A 26,922-nucleotide genomic window follows, 5' to 3' on the forward strand; every position below is an offset into this window, starting at 1 on the left:
CGATCCGCGGTCGGCTGCCGATTTCGACACACAAGCTCCTCAAACGGTTACTGCTTGTGCTCTCCCATGTAATCTGACAGCTGCAGCCACCTCAAAATACTTCGTCTGTGCTGCTCAATACATACGAGCTCTACTTTCCATCACTCGGCGTCTGCGTATCTTGCATTCCTGGGGGCCGACGATCAAACATCTCACGCTCTCGTATTTGACCGAGATAAAATGACTCCCCCACGATCGCCCAACCCTCGAGTAGTTCGTCAGACTGTCATGACATGTTCCCGTGTCTGTCGCCTATTCATCTGCGCCATTAGGCCGGAATCATGGGGCTCCTTGCTCCTTCTGCCGCGCTTCACCAACTTTGCCGTTGTTTCCACCAATTTCTTCGGGTTCCCTCAGAGCTGACTGCGCTGTTGTTCGGTCTGCTGGGCGCACTAGTGGTCAATGCCGTAAGACTAGATGTGCTTTTTGAGGAGAATTGTTCGCGTGGCTCCAGCTGCATCCAATGCCTTGATTGTCCAAGTCGATCTTGCTTTTGCGTTCGCTCCACACGTCGATCGTCCAAGAGATCCTCCTCCGCATTCCGGCTGTCTGTGTTGGACTTACCCATTGACTGTGTGACAGCGATCTGAGCATGTTCGGCATTGCAAATTTCCATCGAAATCTCCGCAACCCCACGCATCCATACATGGACCTCGATATAGCCGGTGGTAGACAGAGGTACAGTCATACGCGAGTAAATATAGTCAAGAGGTTGCTTTTCAATCTTCGGCGACGAAGTTCGGGCTACTCGATTCATGTTGACACAGCGCACGGAGCAGGTTCCGAATGACTTCAATCAACGCAAACCTACCGTGGTAGATCGACAATGCAAGACCAAGCGCTTGGAACTGCAGGTACGGGCGTCAGAACTTTCGGTCGGAGATATACAAACCGTACCGACGTTAGAGCGCGACGCAAAGTCTATTGGACAAGACACGCTCAGCGCCGAGCCGTAAGCCATCCGGTGCTGAGAGAGCCCCTGTCGCCCAATGCGCTCCGCCATTGGATAGCAAGCTGACCCAGCACTCTTTTGTTGTCTTCCGTCATGGAACCTGCCATCTCTTCGTCCTTGTCGCTAGGCCCATGTTCGAGAAGGAACGCGACTTGCACCACATCCCGTGGGCTCAATATCGGCGCATTGATACCTGAGGCTTGCATATCCCAATTAAGCGACGTAGATCTGAGGGGTGGTTTCGGGTTTACATTGACTGCCTGTTTGGAGTCAGTCGTGGTTCAATGCCTACTAGGGGCAGGGCTGTGGTGGTAGGCTATCTGAAGCAGCGAAATAGCGCCGGATCTACAAGACTGCCGGATCGGACTCTGCGATCGAGCTAGTGATGGAGCCGAAATCCTCAACGTAAAGGAGCCGCTCTGACTCGTTGTTTGGAGTAAATGATAGTACCAACACATGAATCGTGAGACTTGGAACGCGTCGACGTACCTCTAAACAGACTGCAGCCTCGCCCATGTTCTCCAGTTGTGCCTCCAGGAGGTATCGAGAAGATCCACTCTTCTGCCCAATCTCTCCAGCTTTGGTGCGCACACTCAATAACTGTTGAGCCACGAACTGGTACAATTTGCGAAATGTTCGGACTCTGCCGCTCGCTGCCCTTCCTTCTCCTAGTGCGGTCTCTGTATACGTGACAGTCACAGCCAAGACATGGTTGCCCTCTTCCTTGAGCTCAAATCGTAGGATACGTTGTAATGATTCCGCTGGCCCTGGGGACACGTTCTCTGCTTCTTCTTGTAGACCAGACAGATCTAGGGGCGACCCCGCAGGATTTGACGGTGTTTGCATATCGCCCTGTATCCTCACGCCACTAATCGCCTTTGTGTTGTCGGATGGATCGAGCTCGTTGTTCGCGCATAAAGTGCAGGAGAAGGTCTCGCCGACGTAGGCGCTACCAAACGCCTCAGGAAGGTTTAACACGGGACTGAGGACGAACTGGTCTTTGGTGTCGTTCGGTGTGGGGTACGCGAGCGACGCCTTGGGCGATATGCCTAGGTCTTTGGAGTTCGGGAGAGGGTGCTGCACCGCGAGAGATGGACGAGACAATCTGGAAACGACGTCAATACGCAGAGTCCCCAGTTCATTGGCATGTCCATGGCATATGCATAGATAGACAAGTCGGGTGGATGGTCATGAGACGATGCGACGATCAGCTTTGCGACAGGACGCTATGCGGAAGCAGCATAAAGGACGTGCCAACATACCGCAGGACCTTTAGGCTGACGGAGTGTGCCGTCTTGAGGGAGTCTCCCATTGCTTGCCCTCGTTGCTGGGCCATCGTGCTGGCAGTCGTGTTGCGAGGACCTGTGACGAAAGCGGCCAGCCATGAGCGAAGCTTGAGTGGGGCGCAACCCTCAGGGTCCAAGCCTTCGGACCGCGGACTTAGCGCGGTGATAAATTTTTGTGATGTAATTACCAAAAGTGATGTCGTGGGTTTGAGAGGAATGGACTGCTGACTGGTGTCCTTATTGTATCCTTGTAACTATTCTTGCTGCTTTGCGAAGTGCCGATCTTCTTGCTAGGTACCATGGGTTTCCAAACAGCGCCGAACGACATCCCACTTCAACGATGTCCAGATATTGTCCTGAAGGTTGATACGCCAAAAGGTACGTTTCTCGAGATGATGGCAGATCAGTTGTAGTGGATGACTAACAAGGCATGTAGGGCGTGGTGTTTTTGCTACCAAAGACATACCATCAGGGACCACGATAGACATATGTCCTGTATTGATCCTAGGAATAGAAGAAAACAAGAAGCACATAGAGCAGACCTCGCTTTATCATTACACTTAGTACGTAGTTCTTTGTTTTGAGCTGCTGTATTATCGCGCTACCACCTCCTCTGGACATGTAGCATGCGTACGCATGTGCGGGCATCGGCGGTTGTAGCAGGTCGATGGCCTTACATTTGATCAAAGTATCTATTAGAGGTGGTTGGAAGTACTCAAAATCTGACTCATGCTAGCAATTGGCCAATCGTAGATACGGACGGTAACAGCAAGGTCACACAAGCCATCATATTCGGATTGGGAAGCATGTTCAATCACTCGACCCAGGAACAAAACGTAGGATGGATGCGGGATACTCGACGTCAAATCATCACGTATCGAGCTTTGAGAGACATTGCTACAGGCGAAGAGCTTTGTAAGAGGAAGAGCCGAAGCTGATAGCCAAAGACGCTGATAATTGCAGGCATATCGTACGGAAGCCACCTAACCTTCAAGGATGCAGATGTTCCACCACCAACGCCACCAGAAGACGAAATTGAACAGCTTCGAATGATTGACCCATATTAAGTAATAGTTAGAAGTACAGAAAGTACAAGGGTTCTACGCGTGTTTGCCACAAGAGAGAGAATCGCCGGAATAAGACAGGTCAGAAGAGATGTGGGTAGCCAGTTTGGGAGCGATCGTCTTACGCCGAGATGTACAGCGCCAATATGAGAGAGAGAGAGAGGATACATCAGGTGCTAAGGGGCTCGGGCTTTTCGGTCGATGGCGTGACATCAGCGGAGCTGTTGTTGTCTTCGGCATCGTTTCTCAGGTCGTAGGCGAGCTCGAAGCATTCCTCCAGAAGTTGTGTTACGCGTCCTTGTCCATCGGGTATCTCTTCGCCAACCATGAACTTGCCGTCTACCCGCATGTTGTCAATTGAGTTCAGCTATATATGAGTCAGTAGACGTATCGATATATTCATGGGGTGGTGCACCAACCTTCATACTGTATGGGTACAGCTCTCTTGGTGAGGATACACCTCCCAGCTTCTTGACTTCAAGTAAGCATTTCCGAAGTGTGGTCAGCTGGTTGTATATTGGCAGTAATGCCTCTGACACAGGCTCTGAAGTTAAGAGCAGCTGGTAGATGAGAGCGTAGCTCTTCCTGAGAAGATAGAGTAGTGTCTACATCATGTTAGTCCGTGGGCGTATAGACAATCACGTCTGTGAGAACATACCCTTTGCTCGTAGATCTCAGATGGACGTCCAAGTGCATCAACGAAATTACCGTCAACGCGTGCCTCGTCTATGCGGTCAAGCTGGCGCTGGAAATCCCATAGATCAGTCTCACGAAGGGACCATGCCTGTGTCAGAGTGAGCTTCTCGAGTTTGTTCCGGATAGCAAGAAGTTTGTCGTAGGTGTCTTTGAAAGCGGGCGATATGCGTCCTTGCCTGCTCAGGTGTTAGTCCGGATCGTAAGATTAGCGGGATGCACCAACTTTTGCTTGATCAACGTGACCCAGAGCAAATTACGGCGTAGCAGCGTGCCGATGAGAGTCTTGGCGTCTGGTGCGGCCTCGGGGTGTTCGGTGGCTAGTTGCATCTTGTCGACCATCTCGGCCAGCTTCTCTTCAGTGGTTCCCTCCGTCTCATACGCGCGAATTCCGTGTTCTTTCAGCTCTTCGTCGAGTTTGTTGAGCTCCTCTGAGTACTCCTCAACCTCTTCAAGTGGGAACTACAGTTCCGGTCAGTACACGGTAACGGCCTATTCGGAGTTTGCTAACCTTCGATCTTGCATTGCAACCGCAAAGGGATCGTAGTATCGAGACAAGCTTCTCCCACTTCGGTGTCAGGTCGGGTGTCAGTCCGGATAGGTTCAGCTTCAGTTCTGCTAGTGTCTCTTCGCAAACTTTGATACGAGCATCGAGGAGAGTCAGCAGATGAGGGCTGTGACCTTCCTGCCCCCTTTCAACATAACGCCGGCAATCTTGCAGGTTCTTGTCCAGGGCTTCCAGATCCTTTTGCGAGTAGAAGGTGGCTTCTTTGAGATGGTCCAAGAGGCGCTGTGAGTTGTTAGACATTGACGTGCACATGACCTCCCACATGTATAAATACCTTGATTGTGGATATGTATGAGTAGCTGGAACACTGTCAGTAACTTCGTATACAGCACATGACACCGCCAAATACTAACACTGCTGGTGGTTCGTGGTTCTTTCCGACGGTCAGATACGCAAGTGATATGAGCTGAAAGCAATCATCGAGCATGTAATCGACTATGCGACCAAGTCAGCATCAACAAGCCACATTGGGCAGGTGGCAACGTGACATACCTTTGTTCTGCTCCAGGCGCTTAGTTTCCCGTATCTCGTTGAGAATTATGACCTGCTCGATGACTTGGTCGTACAGCTTCAAGACATCTTGGCTCTTGACATAGGTGGACCGATCACGCTTCAGTAGTTCCAGCTCCGTCCGTATGGACTGCAGCTTGTCGAGGATGGGCTGCTCCTTCGGATCCAGCGGAATCCGTGGGAGTGGGGAGTCGGTCATTGTGTGCTGCAGACGCTGATCGGCGCTGGTTGGGGAATCTTTCGGTGGGGTTGAGGCTAATCCGAACGGTGGTGAAAGCTGGAACTCTGCAATATGCGAACTTGGAAGTAGCCGGTCGGGAAGCCAAGATGCAGCTTGATAGCGGGGAAAGTGCCCGGACGTCACCGAGGGGCAAGGCAAGCTCACCCAACGCGCTAACGCCCGATGCAGCTAGACGTCGCTAAGCGAAAGCCACGATTAGCGCCGTCCACACCATCAATTCAATTCACCAGCGCCGACACTCTCAACATCTCGACTCACGACAGTATCACGATCACATCCGTCGCAATGTCTACCTCCGAGCTCGCCACCTCTTACGCCGCTCTCATCCTCGCTGATGACGGTGTCGACATCACTGTACGACTCCCGAGGTGCAATTCGCAATCGCGGACACAATGGCTAATTTGAACAGGCCGACAAGCTCCAATCTATCATCAAGGCCGCAAAGATCGAGGAGGTCGAGCCCATCTGGACAACTCTGTTCGCCAAGGTGCGCATACACGGACACGCTGGAGCAGAACACGGAATTGATATGTGAATAGGCTCTTGAGGGCAAGGATGTCAAGGACCTGCTCCTGAACGTCGGTTCAGGCGGCGGTGCTGCCCCCGCTGCTGGAGGCGCTGCCCCTGCCGCTGGCGACGCTGCCGGTGCCGAGCCAGCTGCCGAGGAGAAGAAGGAGGAGGGTACGTCTACCAAACATCCCTCGCTGAGCACAGAACGGAGACTAACACACAACAGAGAAGGAGGAGTCAGACGACGACATGGGCTTCGGTCTCTTCGACTAAGCGTCTCGTTTCCCTTCCTTTCTTCGACATTTGCCTTTATCGGGGTTGCAAAACGGATTCATCAGCGGGCATATTCCCATTGCTGGGGTGGGACAGTCACGACTATTCGGTGACACGACTTGCATACGGGCCCTCCCGGAAGAACAACGACGGCGTCATGAGATATGTTAGGTCGGCAGGTCAATGAATACTTCGAAAAGTGCAAAGAACGGGTACACGTCGTGATGTTTCGGAGCGGTAGTTCGGTCGGCATACCAGCCACTGTGATGTTCCGTGTGTGGCTATGAAAGGAAGTTGATATAAGTGATACATCGACATCATTGCAATCCCTAATCATGCGCTAGCGTTCCTCGATCGGATAGCGTAAGTCCGGAAATCACCCTTTCATATGACCTCTTACCTCAACATATCATGACCCAAAGCCAGTGTCTTCGCCCATCTCTACCACGAGGGAAACACATGGAGTACTTACCGCAGCCACGTTCCAGGCTAATGCGGATAGTTCAACTTGGTAGCAGTAACTACCTAACCAACGGTACTTGAACCATTTTCGACTTTCCCCATTCCAACCCCACACCGTCTACACAGCATAGTTCACCAGAGTATCGCGTGCCTTTGTTGGCGCGTCTTTGTTGTCACGAGCACAGCACTTATAGTTCACTGTTGAGACATCGTAGATGTAGTTGAAAGCTTCCAAGGTTATACCAGATAGATCCGGTTACGAGGTCGGAAAAAGATACTACGCTCGTAATCCCATGTTATCACGGTGACGGTGGGTCTTCAAGTGAGAGAGGGCAAGCTAGACGGCCTGAACCAAGACCAAACTACCACTCTCAACAACAAGTCAGCTTCTTCGATTACTTCGTCTGTCACCTTTCTTCTCCTACTGCAACTACAATCCTAGACACTCACATACAACGACACAAAAGTGAGCCCAAGGATAATTCAGAAACACGGATACACAACGCCAACGAGAACATCGCAAGAATGAAGCGTCCGAGGTATGTTAGAAGGGTGCTCGGTCAAGAATTCCGTGAGTTAATCACATACTAGTGAGGCTGCTCAAGAGCCCGTCTTCGTCATCGTCGAAGTAGGCGACACCAAAACCAGGTACCACGTTCATCGCTCTCTGCTCGTTGAGCACTCCGAGTACTTCAAGAAGGCTCTGAATGGTCCCTGGAAAGAGGCGCAGGATGGTGTCGTTACATTGGAAGACGTTGAGTGCAGCACGTGTGAGTGGAAAACACTTGGGAGTGTGTCACTTAGCTAACGAGGTGACAGTCAGCATCTTCGTCGACTGGGTGTACTCGCAGAGTCTTCCAAAGAAGGGCTCCGAGTGGTGCGACGAGGAGAACGACATGAGGCTAGCTAATGCACAACTTGCACGTACCAAAGCTCTCGTTTTTGGCGATCGAATGCTGTCTCCACTGTTCTACAAAATGGTTCGCGACAGCTTGATCGACCACCTTATTAAGCAGACTGCATACTACGAGGCTGTGAGCTATGGCTTTGCTCATCTTCCCAAGGATCACGCAATCCTCGATCTCTTTGTGGAGTCGCATTGCCGGGTTTTTGGGGATTCAAGTGACACTGCTGGAAATGGCGAACTCGAACTTCGAGCCAGTCTGCCACACGATTTCCTCATGCGCGTCATCCTTCGTTACAGTCAAATCGCTCAGTCAGTGCTACCTGACGACGATATTGAGCCGTGTGATTATCACGGTCATGCGGATGAAGAGGAGAAGAAGCAGTGCCAGGCAGAGGTAGATGAGGACTGAACGAGATCTTTGAGAAGTTCACAGGGGATATTGAGAAATCCTTCAAGGTCAGGCGCACAATATGCGTGTCATGTTTAGGACTATGCTCGTAGTGGCATACTCAGATCTAGGATAATCTACATATCCACTTGCGTACAAGCGAAATATGCACCTACTCCATGCCCTTATGCAGATACAAGTGAAACCTCAAATATGGAAATGTCGAATTAGCTATAGGTCGTTGGCACGAAGCAGCTCCTCGTCGTAAGACATGCCGTTGATGCGCTTCTTGGTGAATTCGAATGCAGTAAAGAAAATGGCGTTGACTATGCAGGAACGAGACATGGAGACACCGAGGCCTTGATTGGGTCAGTAGAAGTCTTGCAAATCTGGGGAGGTGTGCTCACCTCGATACATCCGGCGACTAAAGAAATGTATCTTAGGGCGTGTGGCCTTGTCTTTACCTCCGACGAGACAGTTTCGCTGGTAGATACTCTTTGCCGTGTCGATCGGGAAAATCTGCCATACGTATTAGTACTTGATTCAAGACCCCATAGGAAGCTAAAGCTTACGCAGGCCCAGCTAACCAGTCCACACAGTCCACCAGCCACGACGACAGCCAGTGGATGTGTAGGTGAAGTACCTCGCGCATTGGCTAGAACCTGTTTCACACTCTCATATGTCACAAAGTAAATGCCGGTGCCGATGGAATCTCTTACTGTCTCCTGTTAGCGCTTGCATGTCTTTGCAGCGATCTGCGGCTCGCTCACGTAGATGCAAATGGAAGCCAGAATATAGTCCTGTCCAACCCCGATGTTTGACCAGATTTTGTGCCGTCTTCCAGGTTCCCAAGTTCTGGTAGCTCTTGCGGACCGCTTCATTCTTGCCGCCGCCATCGTTGCGCTCAGCCATCAACACGGAGATTTGCGCGCTCAATTTCGTCAATTCGAAGGGGCCTGACTGAATTAGCTAGCGAAGCATAAACGGCAGTAGGTCTGTCGTACATGCGATTACCGTGATAGCGGCACCCGCATTGACACCTGCCAGCCCGAAGCATGCAATTGTTGAAAATGTGGGCCACGCATCTCGAGTATTTGCGATAACAAGCGGGGAGCTTCCGGTAGTCTGGTAAATCCAATTGTCGAGCGCGTACTTGGATCGTTGGTATATGGAGAATGACACGGTGCGGACGAGGGTTATGCTTGCGAGAGGAGACCAGACACCTATGACGCGTACATTAGCGGGTGCTGGCCATGCAGCTGTGAGCGGTGAGGCATACCACGGTAGAAGCCATGGAAGCCTTCAGTTTTGTAGGTGTGGCGAACGCAGTCGGCGAAGGAGTTGAACTTGTAGCTATGCCATGTTAGCCGTGTTCTACGTGAATCTGGGGGGCTGGCGTACGCTTGCAGGCGGGTCTTGACCGAGTCGAGAGGATACTAGAAGCTATCAGCACTGGCGAAATCAACGATGCCGTGTCTGATAGGGATGCACATACAGCCGCAAACGTAGAGAGCAGACTGCTGGAGCTTGCAGCGACCTCGGTGCGGTACTTCTTGGTCCATCGCTTGGCCTGCTCGCTGCGCAGGACGGCTCTTGAAACCTCGGTCAGATCTCTGGGTCTATTTGGAATGTCCTGTTGTACATTTGGCCTCCCCTCGTCCTGCTTAGGCATACTGGCTATCGCTAGCTGTGGAAGACGGTGCAGTCTTCCTACGGCAATCGCGATCGGGCCAGCAGCCGGGCAAGCTCCATGAAGACCGCGGCGTCGTCAAGCTGGATGGAGGGAACGTGGGTGCGCGATTGGTGTCGAGTGCGGAGGTTGGTGGTGGAGAGGAAGGTCGGGCGACAATGGCTGGTGTTGGCGAGAGTGTATAGATGCGGAGCGCGGTCATGGAATGGTGGGGTTAACCTCACGCTTTGTGCAGCTCGCATCCCCGAAACAGTCTAACGGCCACGGAAGGATGAAGCCATTGGCCGCAGGCGAACGATCGACGCAACGACCTGCACATGTACCTATCTATAATATCCCTCATCCAGCGCCCGGCAATCGATCCTCAACTTGACACCAGCACATGACTTTGCTGTTGAATCGCGCCTGCCATCACTCAACCAAATCTCGTGGCATGGCACGCGTTTGAAAGCTACCACAGCTGAATGCGGGGTTCGCTCCAGGGCTCACATGTGAAGCTTAACACATCCATGTCTATAGCTCTGGCAAATCACAGTTTATCATTACGGCAGCTAGCGTTTTCGAGCGCATGTGTTTCGCTGTGAATCTATCTACTATGTCATGTTGTGCTACTTCGGCGCGTTCAACTGCTGTATCCAGGTAGTTAGGCTTTTGCTGCCCGTGATTAAACAGACTGTATAGAGGTGAATCTGTTTCGGGTGCGTGTGACAAGACACTGCCGGCCGCGGACCGTGTTTGTAGATTGACCTAAGTTCTGCTGTACCCAAGCTTACCTCTCTGCTGGTGTTGGACAATGCTGAACAAACCGGTGAACGCCTTAGCCGCTAAATGTGCTCGCGTGCAGCTTCATTAGCAGCATAGTGCAATTCTGGCCTCTTCACAGCAACGAACCTGATGATAATGATTCCTCGTTTAACGATCCTTGAGGCACGTAGACACATAGATTGAGGTGTTAATGTGTCTTTCTATACTTTTTGTCCTTGGACATAAAATCATGGCCTTCTGGATGACCCTCGTGCCTTGCTTCCATCAGAGCTCTGCCTGTCCCTCAGGAATCAGTCCTTCTTTCCCATGATCTTCCTCAATTCAGCGTCGTTCTCGGACCTCTCTACTGGCGCCTTCTGGTTCTCCTCGACCTTCTGCTGTTTCTTCTTACGAATGTCTCCCATAAGAGCTTCGCTGAATGTCCCTCTGTCATCGTCCAGCCTGTCCATCTGACCATGCCGCCTCATGCTCTCCTTGTGCCAACTGATTTGCCCACCGTCTGCCTCTCGATGTTTCTTCGCGTTGAGCTTCGCCGCACGTATCGACGTCCGAGCATATACGAAGAGGAGGCCAGCCATGGTAAGGGCCGCTAAGGGTGCCATGACGGTCTGGGACGTGTTAGCTGATGTGGGGATTACAAATCTGGACAGAAGCCTCTTACACGGCCATTGATGATACCTCCGCCTCGTGAAAGACGCGCTCGCGCATTGGCCGACGTCGGCTTGGAGGTTTCGCTCAAGCCATCGGCCGCCTTCGGCATGGAAAGCCTACCACCCATGACGAGGGTAGTTGAGTGAGGTAGAAGTGGGTGTGAAGGCTTTCAGCTAAGAGTGCGACACTCGGCAATGTCGCAAGGCCCGTGGTGGGGATGGTCTGATCTCTTTGGGTAACTGTCGATGCTTCAGGAGTCAGGATTCAGGATCCGAGAAAGTTTGAACCACTCTCATAGGCTGGCATGGTTTCCTGCCAACATCTGTCGAGCTTCAGTTGACTTGACCGACCTGAAGTTGCGTGGAGTCGTGTGTCGCAGGTGGGCTGGCCTGGAAGCGATGATCGAAGTAGCTATTGGAAGCGGTCTAGCGCATGCACCTCCGGGATGTCCGCACGCGTAAGGCCGAGATCACGTCACCGCCGGCTGCTCCCATAATCGCAAAATCTTAAATCGCAGCATTACCAAGCGACACACATCGGTCGCTGAGATAGCATTGCGTGATAGTTCCAGGCATTGTCTTGTTCGTCCCCGGTCTGGAACTTCTAGCCTGCACAGAAAGCAGCCATATCGCATACCGCATACTGCACCTGCGTGGTTGGATTACTTAAGTCGTCCAATCCAGCCTCTGAATGCAGTAGTAGCTTTGGAATCTAATTATTCTGACGTACTCCATAAGTATCCGCCGTCGGCCGCGCTGCATCTTAATGCAAAGAACAGCTACCTTTAGACTGCGAGCTCTCTCGACAAGTCTCCGTACCATTACCCCTCCATCTCCAGGACAAACTTCTCTCCTCCGATCGCACTTCCGCCCTTCACGAACCGCAGTGGCATCCGCACGCTTATCAAACCTCTCGTCTCACTTCTCCACCTCAAGCATCACCATGTCGTCTCAACCCAAGGAGTGCGATTACCTAGTAATCGGAATTGGCAGCGGAGGTATTGCCTCTGGACGACGAGCCGCCAAACACGGCGCAAAAGTCATCGCGATCGAATCTTCACGATACGGAGGTACCTGCGTAAACGTCGGTTGTGTGCCGAAGAAGGTTACTTGGAACGCAGCAGCGATTGCCGAGACCTTCAAGGATGCGCCCGCATACGGTTTCAAGGTTGGCGGGGTACCAGAGTTCGACTGGCCATACTTCAAGAAGAAGCGAGACGACTACGTCAAGCGACTGAACGGCATCTACGAGAACAACCTGAACAAGGACGAGATTGAGCACTTCAGAGGGCGCGCCAAGTTTGTGGCCAAGGACGAAGTCGAGGTTGCGCTTCATGATGGAGGCTCCCAGCGCATCAAGGCGAAGCATATCCTCATCGCGACCGGTGGACGACCGAAGCTACCCGATATTCCTGGCAAGGAACTCTGCATTAGCAGCGACGGCTTCTTCGATCTCGAGAAGCAGCCCAAGAGCATTGCAACGAGTGGCGCTGGATACATCGGTGTCGAGATGACTGGCATGCTTCACGCACTCGGCTCGAAAACACACTTCTTCATCCGCGGCGACAAGCTCCTCCGAACCTTCGACCCCATGATCCAAGATACCGTAACTCAAGAGTACGAGCGTCAGGGCATCAACCTCTACAAGGGTACACAAATCACAAAGGTTGAGGATATTGGCAACGGCATGAAGCGCGTCACCTACCAGAACAACGAGACAAAGAATGAGTCGACCGTTGAGGTCGAAGAAGTTCTCTTCGCAACTGGACGTGACCCCGAAATTGAAGATCTTAAGATCAAGGACTTCGGCATCAAGCTCAACGACAAGAACCACATCGTGACCGACGAGTACCAAAACACCTCTATCCCCAACATCTACGCCATCGGTGACGTATGTGATCGCGGTTTCGAACTCACCCCCGTCGCCATCGCCGCTGGAAGACGCCTCTCCGACCGCCTATTCAACAACCAACCCAAGGCACACCTCGAATACGAGAACATTCCCTCTGTTGTCTTTGCCCACCCAGAGATCGGCTCTATCGGTCTAACGGAGCCCGAGGCCCGCGAGAAGTACGGCGACAAGATCAAAATCTACAAGACCGAATTCAAGGCCATGTACTTCGCTATGATGGACCCCGATGAGAAGCAGCCCACAGCTTACAAGATCATCTGCGCGGGCGAAAACGAGAAGGTCGTCGGTCTGCATATCTTGGGACAGGGAAGCAGCGAGATCCTGCAAGGGTTCGGTGTGGCGATCAGGATGGGTGCCACGAAGAAGGACTTTGACAACTGTGTGGTAAGTAATCACCCAACCTTCCATTCCCGTTTCGTCGTGCATCCGTGCATGCATAAGCGGCAATGCACCGGCTGTCGACTGCTGCAGCTGCCACGTTTGCGGGGGAAAGGAACGGCATTGTGCAATCGGCGTTTGAGAACATGGATGCTAACATGTGCTTCTCCCGCAGGCTATCCACCCCGTGTCGGCCGAAGAACTCGTCACCATGACTTAGACCGGTTGGCGTCTTGCATAGTCGTCCGACGCATGATACTGTATAGATTAGAGGGGATAGCCTATACTGGCAAAGATCAGAGGAGTCGAAAGAATCACCAAGCTAATTACACCCTCGCACTCCCAATGCATTGTCTTCCGAACCTGCTTCGCATGACAAAGTTGTATCTCACCACTGTGCCACACCGATGCAGTACAATATGACGAATCAAGAACCACACCCACACCTCCTCGGAGTTCATTACCAACGTGCACCAGACCTTCTGACCCCTCTGACATGAGTCCCTGCAGCCCCAAGACCTTGGAGAGAGCTTGTTCCCCCGCCATCACAGGTTCTACCCGTCATCAACTGCCAAAGGGTCCTATCGTCAAACCGAAACTAATGCACGCGCGATACGCTATACGTGAATCCGGGGTCTTAGCGAGCGGCCGTGCAAAAAGGGTCTACTGCACGCCGATGGCACATTGTAGCCGGTGGCTTTTGCAACGGGCAAATTGGCCAAATGCCCGTTGCACGGTGAGCATGCAGGGGCAGGATTGACTCGAGCAGCTTCTCGTCTCGTGGTGTGTGTGTGCACATGGGCGATTGCTACGTGTACAACACATGTGCGCGTACCTGAGTCTTGTTCGTGCGTGAGCAAGATACTGTACAAAGGGTTGACGTTCGTAGCGTGATTTTACCCGAAGCGTGGCATGGAAAGGGATGATCATAGTCGATCTTCATATCGATTTTGCGACCCCGGTAAGTGGACGATACACTTCATATTAACGCGTGGTATAGGTCAGGCCATCGCTTTCTAGAGTTGTTCTAGTCAGCGGCGTTCCTGGGTGTCGGGTGCGATATATGCTTAGACGAATAACTACTACGTACACCTTATTCATCACACCTCAACGTCGCAATCTACAACGACAAGGGTTGTAATGTAATCAATGTGAAGCAGCGACTAGCTGGTTAGGTGAGTAGTTGGCACACTGAGTGCTTTCATTGCGTGGCTGGCGCTCGTTACTGTCGCTAGCGATTGCAGTTTAGCCCCTGCTCACAGCTGCAACATCGGCGTAATGTACCGCGATAACACCGAGTTGCCGTAAGCTCTCGCTCAGCCAGTTCTCTGTCACTGCTTCATCAGAAACATGCAGGCCGCTAGAGCAGAGTTCGGCTAAGGCCTTATAGACCTGCTTGATGCTCTCGTAGCTTGCAGAGCATATCTTTTTAACGTTTTACAGACATTTGCACAATCCGTAATAGTAGCGCATTTCTGTAGTTTTCGTCAACTAGGTATGTGTAAGCTGAATGACGTACCTATACAAAGCCAAGTAGGGTATTCTCGCTCACTTCAAGAATTTGTATCTAATTAGTCGGTCCTACAAAGTCCGCGAGGTTCCGAGCCAAGTGAGAAAGAGGTGACCTATCTATATATCTCAAGCTCTAGTCCACCTAGAAGTACCTCATTATCCTCACCCAATACGTACCAACGTAAACCATACCATCAGAATTCGTTTACCTTAACAATACTTCCTAAGATGCAGTTCTTCAGTTTTCTACTCGTAACTGCTATTACGGCTGCAACAGTTAATGCAGGGTGCTGCAATTTCGGAGGGAGCAATGGATGCGCAGATACTCCTAGTCGGTCCAATTGTGAACAGGCTGGCGGGTCATTCAGGGATTCTGCTTGCACTTCTCAATGCTAAACGTGAGTAGCCCAGCATTTGCCAGCATTCAAGATCTAACAGGCTTCAAAGGCGACCTTCAAGCAAGCTGAGCAAGTCACCCTGAAGGTGGTTTACAACATGCTAGTTTATTGCTACAGTCTACACAGAGGCGGCGCAATTGAAAGGACAACCAGAACCGGGAGCCGATGACTAGATGGGTTCCATCACGCCCAGCATGAACACCAAGGGGACTTCCTGTTAGATTATATAGTTCCAGTACTCACAATAGAATCTGAAACTCCCAATAGCCGCCCATCTCATCCTCGCTCAATCCATGTCTACATATTTGTGAGCATCTCAGTGTGTAGAAAGTATCTTGTATCATGTTGTGTATCGTAACGATTCAACCTCGCAGCTCACCAAGTAGCCTGCCATAGCCGAGATCCAAACAAGATCCAATTTGGATCCGTATCGGCAGGTATAAGTAAAAGCAACCTCCCATAGTTGTTCAGTAGATTCTTGATATCCTTTCGTTCAACGCCTATAGGTGTCTGTTCGAACCAAGGCTCGTTTTTTGTCCCACACACTCCCATATACCTCTGAGTGACACTACTGCCGATACTGATTCCGACTAATCTTGCCTGCGCCGTTGCACCCCTGTTCTCAGGTTGGTGTAAAGGATGCAGCAGCTGTGAGCAGGGGTGAAACTGCAATCGCTAGCGACTGGATCATGCGAGTTTGCCAATTCTCATCACAAGCTCATTTCCCACTTCATTTGCCGCTCAGCCCTGGCAGCCCTGCATTGATAGCAAAGGACCAACGGGTCCTCCCCGCCTTCGCTTGGAGCTTTTCGCGGGGTGGCTTCCTAACCATCATCTAGCATGCTGTCCGAATCTTCACCGTGCATTACCACCGGCACCATCGGACCCACATTTGCAACCTATCGCAACTAAGCTACCAGCTAGCCAGCTAGCCAGCACACCTTCTACACACGAAATGACCTGTGACAGGAAATGAGCTTTGCTGACGTTCCAACAATATCATCATTCTCGTTCGTTAATGGACCCTGCAGTAGATGCCGCAATGCTGTTAAGCGGAGAATCTCGGTTCCACCACTTAGAGTTTTGCCAGCAACCTGGTTCCTAGCAGCTGTCTCCTGTGGCGCGAACGCCTTTCCGTCCATGTGAGTGGCAGTTTGCGCCTTCCAGAACGTGGTTCGGCGGTGACGACGATTCATCGCACCTAAACGTTATTTTTTGTCGGTAGGCACATTAGGCACCGGAAGCGCGTTCTCCGCGTTAACGTCACGAAGGATTCGATGCTCCCCGGATTCGCACTCTACAAGCGCACACACTTTTGCAAGCCACGGTGTGGAGACATTTGCTGTGCTGTAGTGCGGCGGAGGGGAGGGCCAAAACGGCTATGACCTGCATAGCACAGACACCTCGTGCCTGCGTCGAGCGTCCAGAATCATGCTACGGACTCACCGCTCCGTGTCAATCAGTGTTCTAGACAGTTAAAAAGGAGGTGGTGTGTTTTGATCTGATGCTATTCATGACCATCTCACCCAAGCAAGGCAGGTCCCTGGAGTACGAGTGTTTGGAGATCCCCCATGACAGCGCCGAACCCCGGGTTACTCGTATGCGAGATACACCACTAATGCGCATCGAACCGGGGTATGCTTAGCGTCAACGCGAACACCAAGCCGTCACCCTGCACGATGACTCGATATGGCCTGCTTCCGCACTCTAGCGGCTGAGCTGCCGATAAAGGCACCGAGGCCGCTCTCCGTCATGACACACAGCACTCAATACGGGCCTCCACTTCGACGCCGACACTAGGGTTCTGGTGTGGGCGTCTAAGCAAGTCAACGGTACCTTGTCCGCAAGGTGGTGGAACTCGTTTGACGATTGTCTGGTCCATGTGGAGCTGACGGCACTTACTGTTATCGATTGCTCTTCTGAGAGCACCTGCTCAATTGTTATTGATGATATTATACATTTTTACATATGGCGGCCGTGACATTCGTTTTCCGTAGATCCTAGGCTGTGAAGCTAGCCTTCCTGTATTCCGACTCCTTCTGTTTTGCGCCGCGCTGGTTTTGATTGCAAGACCCCGGACCGGACCAAGCCGGTCGATGATGAGCCGTAAACGATAGCTCTCGAAGCTACTACAAAATGTACTGTGAAATGAAGACACAACCAAATTTAAACCCTTGTGATGATCGTGGCACGGTCGTTCCGCGGTTCCGCTGTGATATTGCGGGAGTTCATACTTCGCCGCCTTGATTTCGGCGCAAGCGGCAGTAAGCTCAGGTGCTCTGTCCGCTCAAGAAAAAGTCCAGCTCGCTTGGACCGCCCCTGCTGACTTCGTTCTCGGCAAGTTGTTCCAGCAAGCTGAGGAAAGGGTCCTTGCTGTCAGGGTCTGTATGCACCGATGTGCCCGATGTGCTCCCTGCGCCGGGGGTCGGGTGCTGCTCGTACGGCGTCGGCATACTCAGCATAGGGTCGAAATGAATTGCATGGTTGTTATCCTGGTTTTGGTGGAGGTTCGCTGCACGCGACACCGGTGATGGCGCCAGACTCGCAAACTGCGGCAATGGAGAAAACGAGAAGTTCGGCGAGAATGGAAGAGCAAGTCCGCCACCGTTAGCATTCGGTGGATTCAGGGAGTTGTTTGGCAATGGTGGGGTGTAAGGTCGTGCACCGGAGTCATTAGGATGTGTTCTAGAGTCTCCCGGGCTTGGGTTCGAGTTTGACTCCGAGGTACCAGCATCCGACGGTCGGTGAGTATGGACAGTGGGAGGATGAGTGGCTGATGTGGGTGTTGGGGGGATAGCTTGTGGTTGGGCCTGGGGTTTCGAGGATGAAGTCGTGGCTCTCCTTCTCTTGTTCGGGTGTGCGTTGGAGTATTGTGGTTGTTGTGAGGGTGCGGAATGCTTTTGGTAGCCCTGAGCGTTCCCGATGACGCCGCTGGTCATGTACATGTTGTTCCGTTGTTCGATGTTAAAAGTGGCAAGGCTACTAGTTTATTAGCGTTATGAACATATAGGGAAGGGTCTGGCTCTCTACCCTTCTTGAATGGATTCGACCGCAATGTCCATAAACGTAATGTGCGCTCCGTCGAAGACCTGGCCCGGATATCTGTCGAAGAAATCCTCAAGTTGGAAGACCGGAGCATAGCGCATGGGATTGCTCGCCAACGACTGGACTAGCTCTGTGTGACATCCGTAGATGGTTTGGAGCGTGTCGCGCTGGTGCTGGGCCCCAGCCCAAACAAAACGAAGCTCGGATAGCTGCTGCATCTCTCGAGACAGGAACTCTGCACTGACAGAGAAAACCTCTCCTTCTCTTCCTGGGTAATGTGCTCCATGTACATGAATGGTGCCAGCCGTGCATATACAATAGCCGACAAAAGCTGGCCAATCTATAATGGAGGAGGCCCTTCCTATCTCGGCGAGTTCGGCAATTGCGTTGGCATGAAGAAAGCATAAGTTGGTCGCTTCTATTTGCCAGGGTTGGTGCTGCGAGGTCCCGGACAGCTCAGCCAGGTCCACAGGGAGGAAAGGCCGGTAGATGAGGCAATGTATGAGATGGTAGATCAACTTGCTGAGAACAAGTATGGTGCTGTCGGGTTGGCCAAAGAGAGCTTCGATAGAGGTGAAAGTGTCCTGCGTCTCCGATGCCCATACGTCGAGCTCTTGGCGAATTTTGGATAGGTTGGATAATGAGTGCCAAGGGAAATGTGAATCGCCTTTAACACCACCCGCTGCAAGGTAGCGGTTTGTTATACCCAGGATGCGAGCTATGCCAATGAGCATACCCATGCTTCCTTGTCCACCTTTTCCAGTGCCGCCCATGAACTGCAAATTGCATCCGTTTGGAAAGTAGTCTCCGTCTATTAGCATTGCGCCAGAGTGCAGCTGCCAACTCGGTAATCGTAGCACAATCGATTCATCCGCAATCAACGAGGGTCGCTTAGAGCCGGTTGCAGCGAAGCGGTCCATGAGGTAACATGACCAGAAGAGCCGGCGTCGTCCTTCGCGTTCGGCGGGTGTGACCTTGATGCCGGTCGGTAGTTCGCGATGCAGATCGAGCGCAAAGGCCATGCTGATGGCAGAATCTTGAGAACGGCGTCAGTCTTGCACAAAGCGTGGACAGTGGTGACTTCGTACTTAGCAGCATGAAGGTCTTCTTGCCTTTGCCCAGCTGGAAGCTTGCTTGCGAGAGGAGCATGAGCGTCTGCAGGGTTTCGATAGAGGGCTCATCTATCTCGAGTTCCAGCCGAGCGCGACGGGCATACTCTTGCCCGATGCGCACTGCAGAGCTGTATCCTCCGAAGTGGGGTGCATATCTGGGGTACATATATTAATTGTGATCAAGAATACTCAGGGATGGACGAATCGTACCTGGCACTCACGGCGTAAATAGCATAGGCTAAGTGGCCGGGAAGCTGATTGGCCTGCAGTCGCTGTCTCGTGGTCGACTCGTCCAGGATGTAGTAGGGCTTTCCATGGATTCTGGCGAAATAGGTGTCTAGAAGTAGGTCGGGAGCCAGGGTCGGGGACTGTATACTAGATGCTGTTAGCGATGTGCAGGGCCGAAAATGGCAGGCTGTTAGTAGGTACCTTGGCTCGATGGGCGACATCAACTGGTTTGCATGGTTGGTGCCACTCGCGCGACGGGGCGAGGACGCATGCGGCGATTGTGAGGATGCGAGATCTTTTCGTTTGACGTCGGCTGAGGTGGTTTTGTCCTGGGAGGTGGGGTCGGTCTCGGTTGGGTCGTCGCTCTTGCCTTCGGAAACCAAGCGCTTTTCCAGGCCGTCGACACGTTTCAAGAGGGCCTCGAGAACGTCGGTCTTGGGGCCTCTCTTTTTGGGAACAGCGTCTGAACGTAGCTGTCAGTCCATGTTTGGATGCACTCGCGTAGTGTTACGGGTGGAGCATACCGTATATACACGGGCAGTTGAACACTTGACAGGCTTCACAGGTCGGCCGTGTGCGATTGCACTTGATCTTGAATTTGGGTTAGCACGTGGGAACGGTGAAAAAAGCAGACAAGCACCACCTTTCGCTTTCGACAGCTTTTGCAGTTCATGGCCTCGCGGGGCTCGTTGGAGACGCGGCGGGCGGGTAGTCGGTCGATGCCAATCTGCGGCCTTGCCATTGCGGCCAGTGACTGGGAAACTTCGGTGGACATGGCGACGCTACAGGGCGGTGGACCAGAAGCATTCTCTGGCTGCAAGTGATGTTGATGATGGCGAACTGGACGGTAGGAAGAAGAAAGCACGCCCCAGCACGGCGTGAGATGTAGGTTCAAATTAAGGCCTATGGCAGTGGAGACAGGCAGGGGGTGCGCGGACGGCGAGGCTTGCTCTGGCGGGAGTGCGCGCCCACTCGGATGCGACTCAGCGTGTGCAGTGACTAGGAAGAGGTAGTGATGGAACCGCTGGGGAGCTTTGGACGCGTGACGACGATCTCGGGGTATCTAGCCAGGCGCGGTAGAGCAGCCCATGCAGACGAGCGAGGCTTGGAACCGTTGGGCCGAGTCGAGCAGTCAAAAACACGGCCATCATGAGGCCACTGGGGTAAGAGGCTAGCCGCACGTCAGGAAATCGCCCATCGCATGCCGTCCCAGACGGCGCACCGTGCCTCGGTTCTCAGCCATGCAGCTACTGGCAATTTGGCACGTAGATTGCGCCCGTCGCACGCACCCAGCTCGTCTCGGCGTAGCTGCAGCCTGTAGCGCCGGACTGCACCAATGTGTTCTAGAAAATCTGGGGTATCGCCCGCTGCCCAATCACGTGCCCCGCCCTAGTGCTAGCTGCTGCCCCGTCCCCGGTTACAGCTTCCACGAGGGCCCCGTCAACCACCCGCCATCCCTGGTGCCACGGCTGCCTCGCTCCTGTCACGCCGCATGTGAAGACGTATCAATCATCAAATGTACATTGCTAACTGCTAATTGCTGATTTAAAAATGCCCCCTTCCGGACGCCAGACGCACAAAGTCATAACACACGTTCTGCCCCACGAGCTTCCGGATCGTTTCAACCGTCGTCCACGCTGAGACGTCCGCAATCCCATACGCTGTCCATCCCGCCGACGTCGCGATTGCTAACGGGTCGGCCTTTCGGGGTCCACTGGCCAAGTCAACGAACACCTTGCCTGCAGCCTTCGTTTCTGTGCACCCATGTCCGTTGGGGCTTCCATTCCTTCCGCCAACCCTGTAGTGCTTCAGCAGGGGCACCACCAGTAGCGACTTCTCAGCAGGCAGAGCCGAGATGATAACGAATGGCTGCTGCAGGCGCTTCACATCCTCTACCGATCGTACCGGTGACACGTCAGTAGATAAGGGCCCGTGGGACTTGAACCCTATGGTATATATAGGCCCGATCCCTAGATTTTTCAGTGCGAATATCGACGCCGACGCATCAGCCTCGTTACTGGCGAGCAGCAATGCTGCCTGTCCACTGTACGCCGACGGGACAAAATCGCGAGTCAGTGTCGCACGTATACCCTTCCACCGCGTGTTGTCTCCTATGAAGGAGGCGTTGCCGGTCCCGGGAGGCACTAACACTGTATCAACTTGTCCGATGGCCCGAGCAGCATTCGAAAGGGAAGGCAGGTACGGCGCCGAGGCTGCCAACGGCGGGTTGATGTACGCACCGCCAAAGTTGTTGCGTCGGAGGATGTGCTCAATCGAAGCCTTCGGAGCTCTTTCTGCAAAACCGAACGAATGTGGCAGACTAAGCTCGTTGAAACACTTCTCAAAGAACATGGCTTGCGACGTTGATCGAAAACTGCCGATGCCGTAGATGTCCTGCTTAGGCATCTGGCCCATTGTGTGGAGCGCTGCGTTAATTTCGGCTGCGCTTAGTTGGCCAGGCGCCGCAATCATGGGTAACAGTGGATGAGTAATCGGAGTGAATATTTTGTTCAGCGTCCTTGATAGCTGGCCCATGGGGCCCATATTGAGGCCAGAGAAGGGAGGATGAGGATACTTGGCTTGAATGGTCGACCGGAAATATTCCAGCTCGTAGTTCTCCTGCATCGAATTGACCAGTGCGTACATCTTGACAATGTCCCCATACACCGCTCCCATCTCGAACAGGCGCTGTGTTTCAGGCGAGGTCCACTTGAAGCTGCCCGAAAAGTCGTGGAACGCCGAGATGATCTTGGTGCACGCCTTGTTCTCGGCCAGCTTCCTCCTAATCTCCTCTGGCAGCCACAATTCCACATCAATGTATTCGCAACCCCATTGTATCGCGCGCGCAAGGTATCGGTAGAACAGGGAGGGGTCGTCCATGGGGAACCGGCCATTTTCCTTGGTGCACCTCGTAGTGAAGATGATTGGCAGCTCCGTGCGTTGACGCAGCACCATGACCTGCTCGCCGACATACTTCAAGCTGGGTATCTTGCTGACCGTTCCATCTGGTAGGGGCTCCTCCAGCAGGTCGACTCGGATCTCGATGGCGTCCGCGCCGACCGACAGAATGTCAAGATTGGGAAGTGCAGCGTGCACATCGGGGAACGTCGTCGATATCAGCGTCGTGCGCGCCTTCTTGGTGAGGTCGCGGTGGGGCCCGATCTGGCCCAGGACAAAAGAGAGGTATCGCGACACGTCGCGACGGAAAAAGGGCGCGCGCGTGTAGAGGTATTCGTAGTCGCATCGGTCGGTGATGCTCTCGTCCAGTTCATGACCGCCGTCCACTCGATGTGTGTTGATCAACAGCCTAGAGCGGTCCCAAGCGTCCAGTTGCGTTTTGGCCAGCCCGCTGCTTAGCCCGTAAACCGTCTCCCGTGGTCCTGCCAGCGCTTCGTCCATGGATGTCGCCGACTCCCATTTCTGGCCCAGGACATCCGCAAAGATGCCTACAATGTCCTCCTCGCCTTCATTATGCAGGATCAGCAGCGCCGGCCGGGCGCCGTTCGGGATCTCCTGCACGTCTATGACCGCGCCTTCCTTGAGACGGGAGGTGGTCACGCTCCCGGTTTGCACCATGGTGGCCATGGGTGAGTAGGGTTGTGCGCTGTTCTGCTTAGTAGTGTTAACCGTACGTGTTGAAGCCGTTGATGCGATGCTGGATCTCGGCGAGAATGCGACGGGCGGTATACAACTGGCGGACTCCGGCAACCGTCGCTACCATTTCCGAAACGTCGAAAAGTATGAGGCGGTGGTGGGGGCTGTGTCTGGAGAAATACAGACGTCTCAGACTGAGCGCTGTAGATTCATCCGTGGGGTGGTGGGATGCAGGACCAGGTCTGGATTTAATCGCGATGTGTGTGAGGTTTGAAGATAGTGAGATAGTACCATGTCAAGAGCAGATGGAAGCACCAAGCTTCCGTAAAACCCGCGCGTCTGTTGGCTCTAAAGCCGTCCTATGGCTGGACGGTGAATATGCCGTTAGGAAGGCCACTAGGCGTTGCTTGCTCGGGGCAGTAGGATAGTGAACGGACCAGCGCGGGCACCGTGGTGCGCTCGCCGATAGCTGGAGCTCGAATTTATCCGTAGACTCGCCATACCGTCGCAAAAGCCGCCAATTTCGCACCAATCACTTGATTTGCCATCAGTCAAGGTATTCGTGCGCCAAGTATATCACCTCCATCGCCTTCGTCTATTGCTGACGCGAATCTGTGGGGATTGGTGGAGAATGGGGGGTAGCGTCTGTCGTAGTGACATCCAAGGCCTGAGGCGACAACCAAATACCATATCTACGCCTCGAGGCTTGAAATGCCCAGCAACAACACCACAGATACGAGCTTGGTACTCGGATAGGCGTATATCGGTACTCCCTATAGGCGCACCGCTTGTGCGAGGCTGGCTCTGGAACTGCACGAGGCTGCACTCGCAATACAGTGGAGGCGTCGCATCGCAAACTTCAGCCCTACCGGCTTTACCATGAGCGGCATCCCGCGCTCGAGAGTAGTGGAGTAATGGGCCACCGGCGTATCTCGTGTAGAGACCTGTGCCCGCAATCTCTCGGAAAGAGCAGGAAATTCGCACAAGTGCTGTTATTACCCAGGCATTCGACCAGAAAACTGTGCATCCACTACAGCTATCGACAACCTCCGTGGACAGCATCGGCATCATGTTTCCTACACGCAGCTCAACATGTCATCAAAGGGCAGTACCGCAATATACCAACATTAGGCTCGGCACCAGTTGAGGCTCCGTTTCATCACCAGACTTTAGCCGGCAACCTGGAGGAGGCGTAGGTGCAGACGGTCTAACGAGACCTCGATCGCCTCGTCAACGTCGGGTTTGGATTTTCCGACACCAAAATGCAGTGCAACCTAGGTCCACCCCACCTGCTGGAGCATTACATCGTCGATATCTGATGACTAGCTCATCATGACACTGGTTTCTCGCGATCGGGACGTCACGAAGGCCGGGAATACGTTCAGGCCAGTATGGAGGCAGCGAGAGGGGTCGCTGCTCTTCGGGTTTTCGCGCAGTTTCGGCGAGATACCTATCAACCGCTGCTGCGAGGTGAAGCAGATTGATTGATTCACTTCGTTATTCTTCAGCCGTCCGGTCTCGTCCAGGTATCAGAACGGATAAATACAACGAAGTTCAAACATGAACGGGACGCCTTAGAACATCAGCCGTACTGCAATTTTCCGGTCAAAGGAATATATCTGTTCGTGGCCACCAAGTAGGCTACCTTCCAGCGTATCTCATGAACGACGCAGCTTTCCAGGATTCAGCAACCACCGGCAATCGGGCATTCACATGGTACAATCTCTGAATGCGCTGTTTTCGTATTCTGAGCATGATGCGAATCGAGCATCCCTTACGTGCGGCTCTCACCAGGACGCACGCTTGCGCCATACGAACAGTTACCGCTGCCACGAGCCGTACCGAATTAGCCAAGGGTATCTCATCTCTGTGGAACAGAACCGAGTAGGCTCATAGACACGTAGTTCGTCAAAAGGTTTGTTGTGCGAACGGGTGTATATGTCAAGGATTTGAAAAGTCCTTCTCAGCTGGGTATCCGAGTCCATGTAACTGCTAATCTACCGCGCCCAGTCTCTCCAACACTGTGGCTGCGTTCGGTCGATAATCTGGGTCGATCTCCAGCATGTCTTGTATGACATAAACGAGTTCAGTTTCAGTCGGCCCAAGCTCACCTAGAGCAGCCGAAACTGCTTCAGTTCTCGTCACATTCCCATCCTCTACAGTGTAATAGCACCAAGCTACGCTCTCTTCCTCCACCTCGGAACGAAACTCCTTCAGATATTCCCAGCCTCTCCAATACCACACTAGGATGTCGAGGAAGACACATCCTAGCGACCAAACATCATGTGGGCGAGAGCTTGACCCGTTCTTGTACGTCTCCGGTGGTAGCGTTGGTGTGTTGCCCTTGATCTTCGACTTTGCGCTACGTCCCAACGCGCTGAGATCCCCGCCATAGCCTGCGGAGCCGAAGTCCGTGAACTTCAATCTGTGTTTCACGTCAGCGGCAGGATCGTTGAATACTAGGATATTGGCAGGCTTTATGTCGTGATGGTGGTATGTCATATGACTGTGAAGAACGTCTAGAGCACTCGCAAGGCCCCGTAGCTGTGCCAAAAGCCAATCACGATCCAGATCTTTGACAGCCCGGCGTTCAGGGTGCTTCGCCATGAACTCGTTCAGATTGCCATCCGCTAGCTCCGCGATGAGATATATCTTCTTCTCGAATACGAAGCCAGTGTAGAACGTAGTGATGTGCTCGTGTGAGCCTGGAGAACGGGCCAAACTCTCGAGAAAATCGCATTCCCGCTCAGCGTCTTCCCTAAATTTGCTGACTTTGAGTGCAACGTATCTAGACCAGTCATCAGAGCCCTGGTCCTCCCGTAAAAAGGAAGCATAGCTGTTGTGGACTCTGGCTTTGTAGACTTTCCCTCCGGAACCTTCGCCAATGTCAGGTTTGATACCTTTGTTGAACGTGATCGGAACGGTATAAGCTGTGAGATGGGTCCTGAATTGAGATTCGTGAAGTTCAGGGACAGTAAAGAGATGTTGTGCGTCGCAAATAGTACTGTAGACCGAGTCTGATGATTCTTCGGTCGTTCCAAGCCAGTCGGCCGGCGAGAAAGGGAGGGCATCATCATTGTGGTTTGTCAAGACGAAAACTATGTCAGGTGGCGAGAGACCGCAGTAAATAGCGAGAGCAAACAAACGCTCACCGCCTGACCGGATCCTGTTCTTCAGTCCGTACACCGTGTCGGTGTCCAGCCCGGAGAAGTGGAAAATACCACTGACGCTGCCTGCAGAAGCGACTTGCCGAATGGTTGTCAACGGAAAGAATTCGAATGTCTTGTCGCCGAATTTTGCGGTGGTAGTGTTGGTGACCAGCCGGGTCCTACACGCTGCCATAATATCATTGTAGTCCTTTAGAGGCTTTCCCATAATGAAACAGGAGTGGTGCGATAGAACAAGGAATGAGGTGTTGGAGAGGATATGCGTAGCATTCAGTGGGCTTCTTTATGACCTCTGTTGTTCAACAATCACCAAACACCAAGTCTGCACTCATGGTGAGCTTACATGAATCTGAAGTGATTGTTGTTTGTGGGTGAATGAGTGTCTGACAACGCAATTGAAGGTGGTATTTCGTTGCAGTATTGTTTATGTGACCTGCGGGAGGCTCGTGATCATAGAGCACAATATCCACATGACAGGAAAGAAGTTGACGGGCGTATTGATCACAAGAGTTAAGATAATGTGGAGGGTATAGTGTTGAAATTGAGAATTTGTGAACCTGCCATTCCCGTAAACTAGA

At 52.7% G+C, this 26,922-nt stretch overlaps 10 protein-coding genes across 10 annotated transcripts; 3 read left to right on the top strand and 7 right to left on the bottom strand.

Moving 5' to 3' along the window:
- Positions 1–978: 978 nt before the first annotated feature.
- J4E79_008044 (uncharacterized protein) lies at positions 979–2,327 on the bottom strand (the record flags this gene model as incomplete). Its single annotated transcript, XM_049356903.1, has 3 exons — positions 979–1,251; positions 1,481–2,096; positions 2,254–2,327. The coding sequence occupies 3 exons, from the start codon at positions 2,325–2,327 to the stop codon at positions 979–981; spliced, it is 963 nt and encodes a 320-aa protein (XP_049208750.1).
- Positions 2,328–3,510: 1,183 nt separating this feature from the next.
- J4E79_008045 (uncharacterized protein) lies at positions 3,511–5,311 on the bottom strand (the record flags this gene model as incomplete). Its single annotated transcript, XM_049356904.1, has 8 exons — positions 3,511–3,708; positions 3,761–3,946; positions 4,000–4,213; positions 4,261–4,496; positions 4,546–4,824; positions 4,877–4,901; positions 4,956–5,037; positions 5,095–5,311. The coding sequence occupies 8 exons, from the start codon at positions 5,309–5,311 to the stop codon at positions 3,511–3,513; spliced, it is 1,437 nt and encodes a 478-aa protein (XP_049208751.1).
- A 327-nt stretch (positions 5,312–5,638) lies between these two features.
- ALTA12 (60S acidic ribosomal protein P1) lies at positions 5,639–6,136 on the top strand (the record flags this gene model as incomplete). Its single annotated transcript, XM_049356905.1, has 4 exons — positions 5,639–5,707; positions 5,763–5,840; positions 5,893–6,034; positions 6,090–6,136. 4 exons carry the CDS (start codon positions 5,639–5,641, stop codon positions 6,134–6,136), a joined length of 336 nt encoding a protein of 111 aa, XP_049208752.1.
- Positions 6,137–7,123: 987 nt separating this feature from the next.
- J4E79_008047 (uncharacterized protein) lies at positions 7,124–7,914 on the top strand (the record flags this gene model as incomplete). The annotated part of the gene is made up of 3 exons (XM_049356906.1): positions 7,124–7,137; positions 7,190–7,368; positions 7,418–7,914. 3 exons carry the CDS (start codon positions 7,124–7,126, stop codon positions 7,912–7,914), a joined length of 690 nt encoding a protein of 229 aa, XP_049208753.1.
- Positions 7,915–8,124: 210 nt separating this feature from the next.
- On the bottom strand, positions 8,125–9,565 carry J4E79_008048 (uncharacterized protein; the record flags this gene model as incomplete). Its single annotated transcript, XM_049356907.1, has 8 exons — positions 8,125–8,252; positions 8,301–8,412; positions 8,466–8,611; positions 8,664–8,849; positions 8,898–9,116; positions 9,173–9,246; positions 9,295–9,329; positions 9,389–9,565. The coding sequence occupies 8 exons, from the start codon at positions 9,563–9,565 to the stop codon at positions 8,125–8,127; spliced, it is 1,077 nt and encodes a 358-aa protein (XP_049208754.1).
- Positions 9,566–10,638: 1,073 nt separating this feature from the next.
- On the bottom strand, positions 10,639–11,126 carry J4E79_008049 (uncharacterized protein; the record flags this gene model as incomplete). The annotated part of the gene is made up of 2 exons (XM_049356908.1): positions 10,639–10,956; positions 11,010–11,126. 2 exons carry the CDS (start codon positions 11,124–11,126, stop codon positions 10,639–10,641), a joined length of 435 nt encoding a protein of 144 aa, XP_049208755.1.
- Positions 11,127–11,941: 815 nt separating this feature from the next.
- J4E79_008050 (uncharacterized protein) lies at positions 11,942–13,508 on the top strand (the record flags this gene model as incomplete). Its single annotated transcript, XM_049356909.1, has 2 exons — positions 11,942–13,294; positions 13,464–13,508. The coding sequence occupies 2 exons, from the start codon at positions 11,942–11,944 to the stop codon at positions 13,506–13,508; spliced, it is 1,398 nt and encodes a 465-aa protein (XP_049208756.1).
- A 3,960-nt stretch (positions 13,509–17,468) lies between these two features.
- J4E79_008051 (uncharacterized protein) lies at positions 17,469–20,358 on the bottom strand (the record flags this gene model as incomplete). The annotated part of the gene is made up of 7 exons (XM_049356910.1): positions 17,469–18,177; positions 18,229–19,279; positions 19,332–19,510; positions 19,566–19,730; positions 19,785–20,046; positions 20,108–20,174; positions 20,227–20,358. The coding sequence occupies 7 exons, from the start codon at positions 20,356–20,358 to the stop codon at positions 17,469–17,471; spliced, it is 2,565 nt and encodes an 854-aa protein (XP_049208757.1).
- Positions 20,359–21,128: 770 nt separating this feature from the next.
- J4E79_008052 (uncharacterized protein) lies at positions 21,129–23,159 on the bottom strand (the record flags this gene model as incomplete). The annotated part of the gene is made up of 1 exon (XM_049356911.1): positions 21,129–23,159. The coding sequence occupies one exon, from the start codon at positions 23,157–23,159 to the stop codon at positions 21,129–21,131; it is 2,031 nt and encodes a 676-aa protein (XP_049208758.1).
- Positions 23,160–25,169: 2,010 nt separating this feature from the next.
- On the bottom strand, positions 25,170–26,552 carry J4E79_008053 (uncharacterized protein; the record flags this gene model as incomplete). Its single annotated transcript, XM_049356912.1, has 1 exon — positions 25,170–26,552. One exon carries the CDS (start codon positions 26,550–26,552, stop codon positions 25,170–25,172), a length of 1,383 nt encoding a protein of 460 aa, XP_049208759.1.
- Positions 26,553–26,922: the final 370 nt, after the last annotated feature.

This window comes from Alternaria viburni (assembly GCF_023758015.1).
Source record: "Alternaria viburni strain BMP 2772 chromosome Unknown scaffold_18, whole genome shotgun sequence".
In the NCBI taxonomy this organism is placed as follows: domain Eukaryota; kingdom Fungi; phylum Ascomycota; class Dothideomycetes; order Pleosporales; family Pleosporaceae; genus Alternaria; species Alternaria viburni.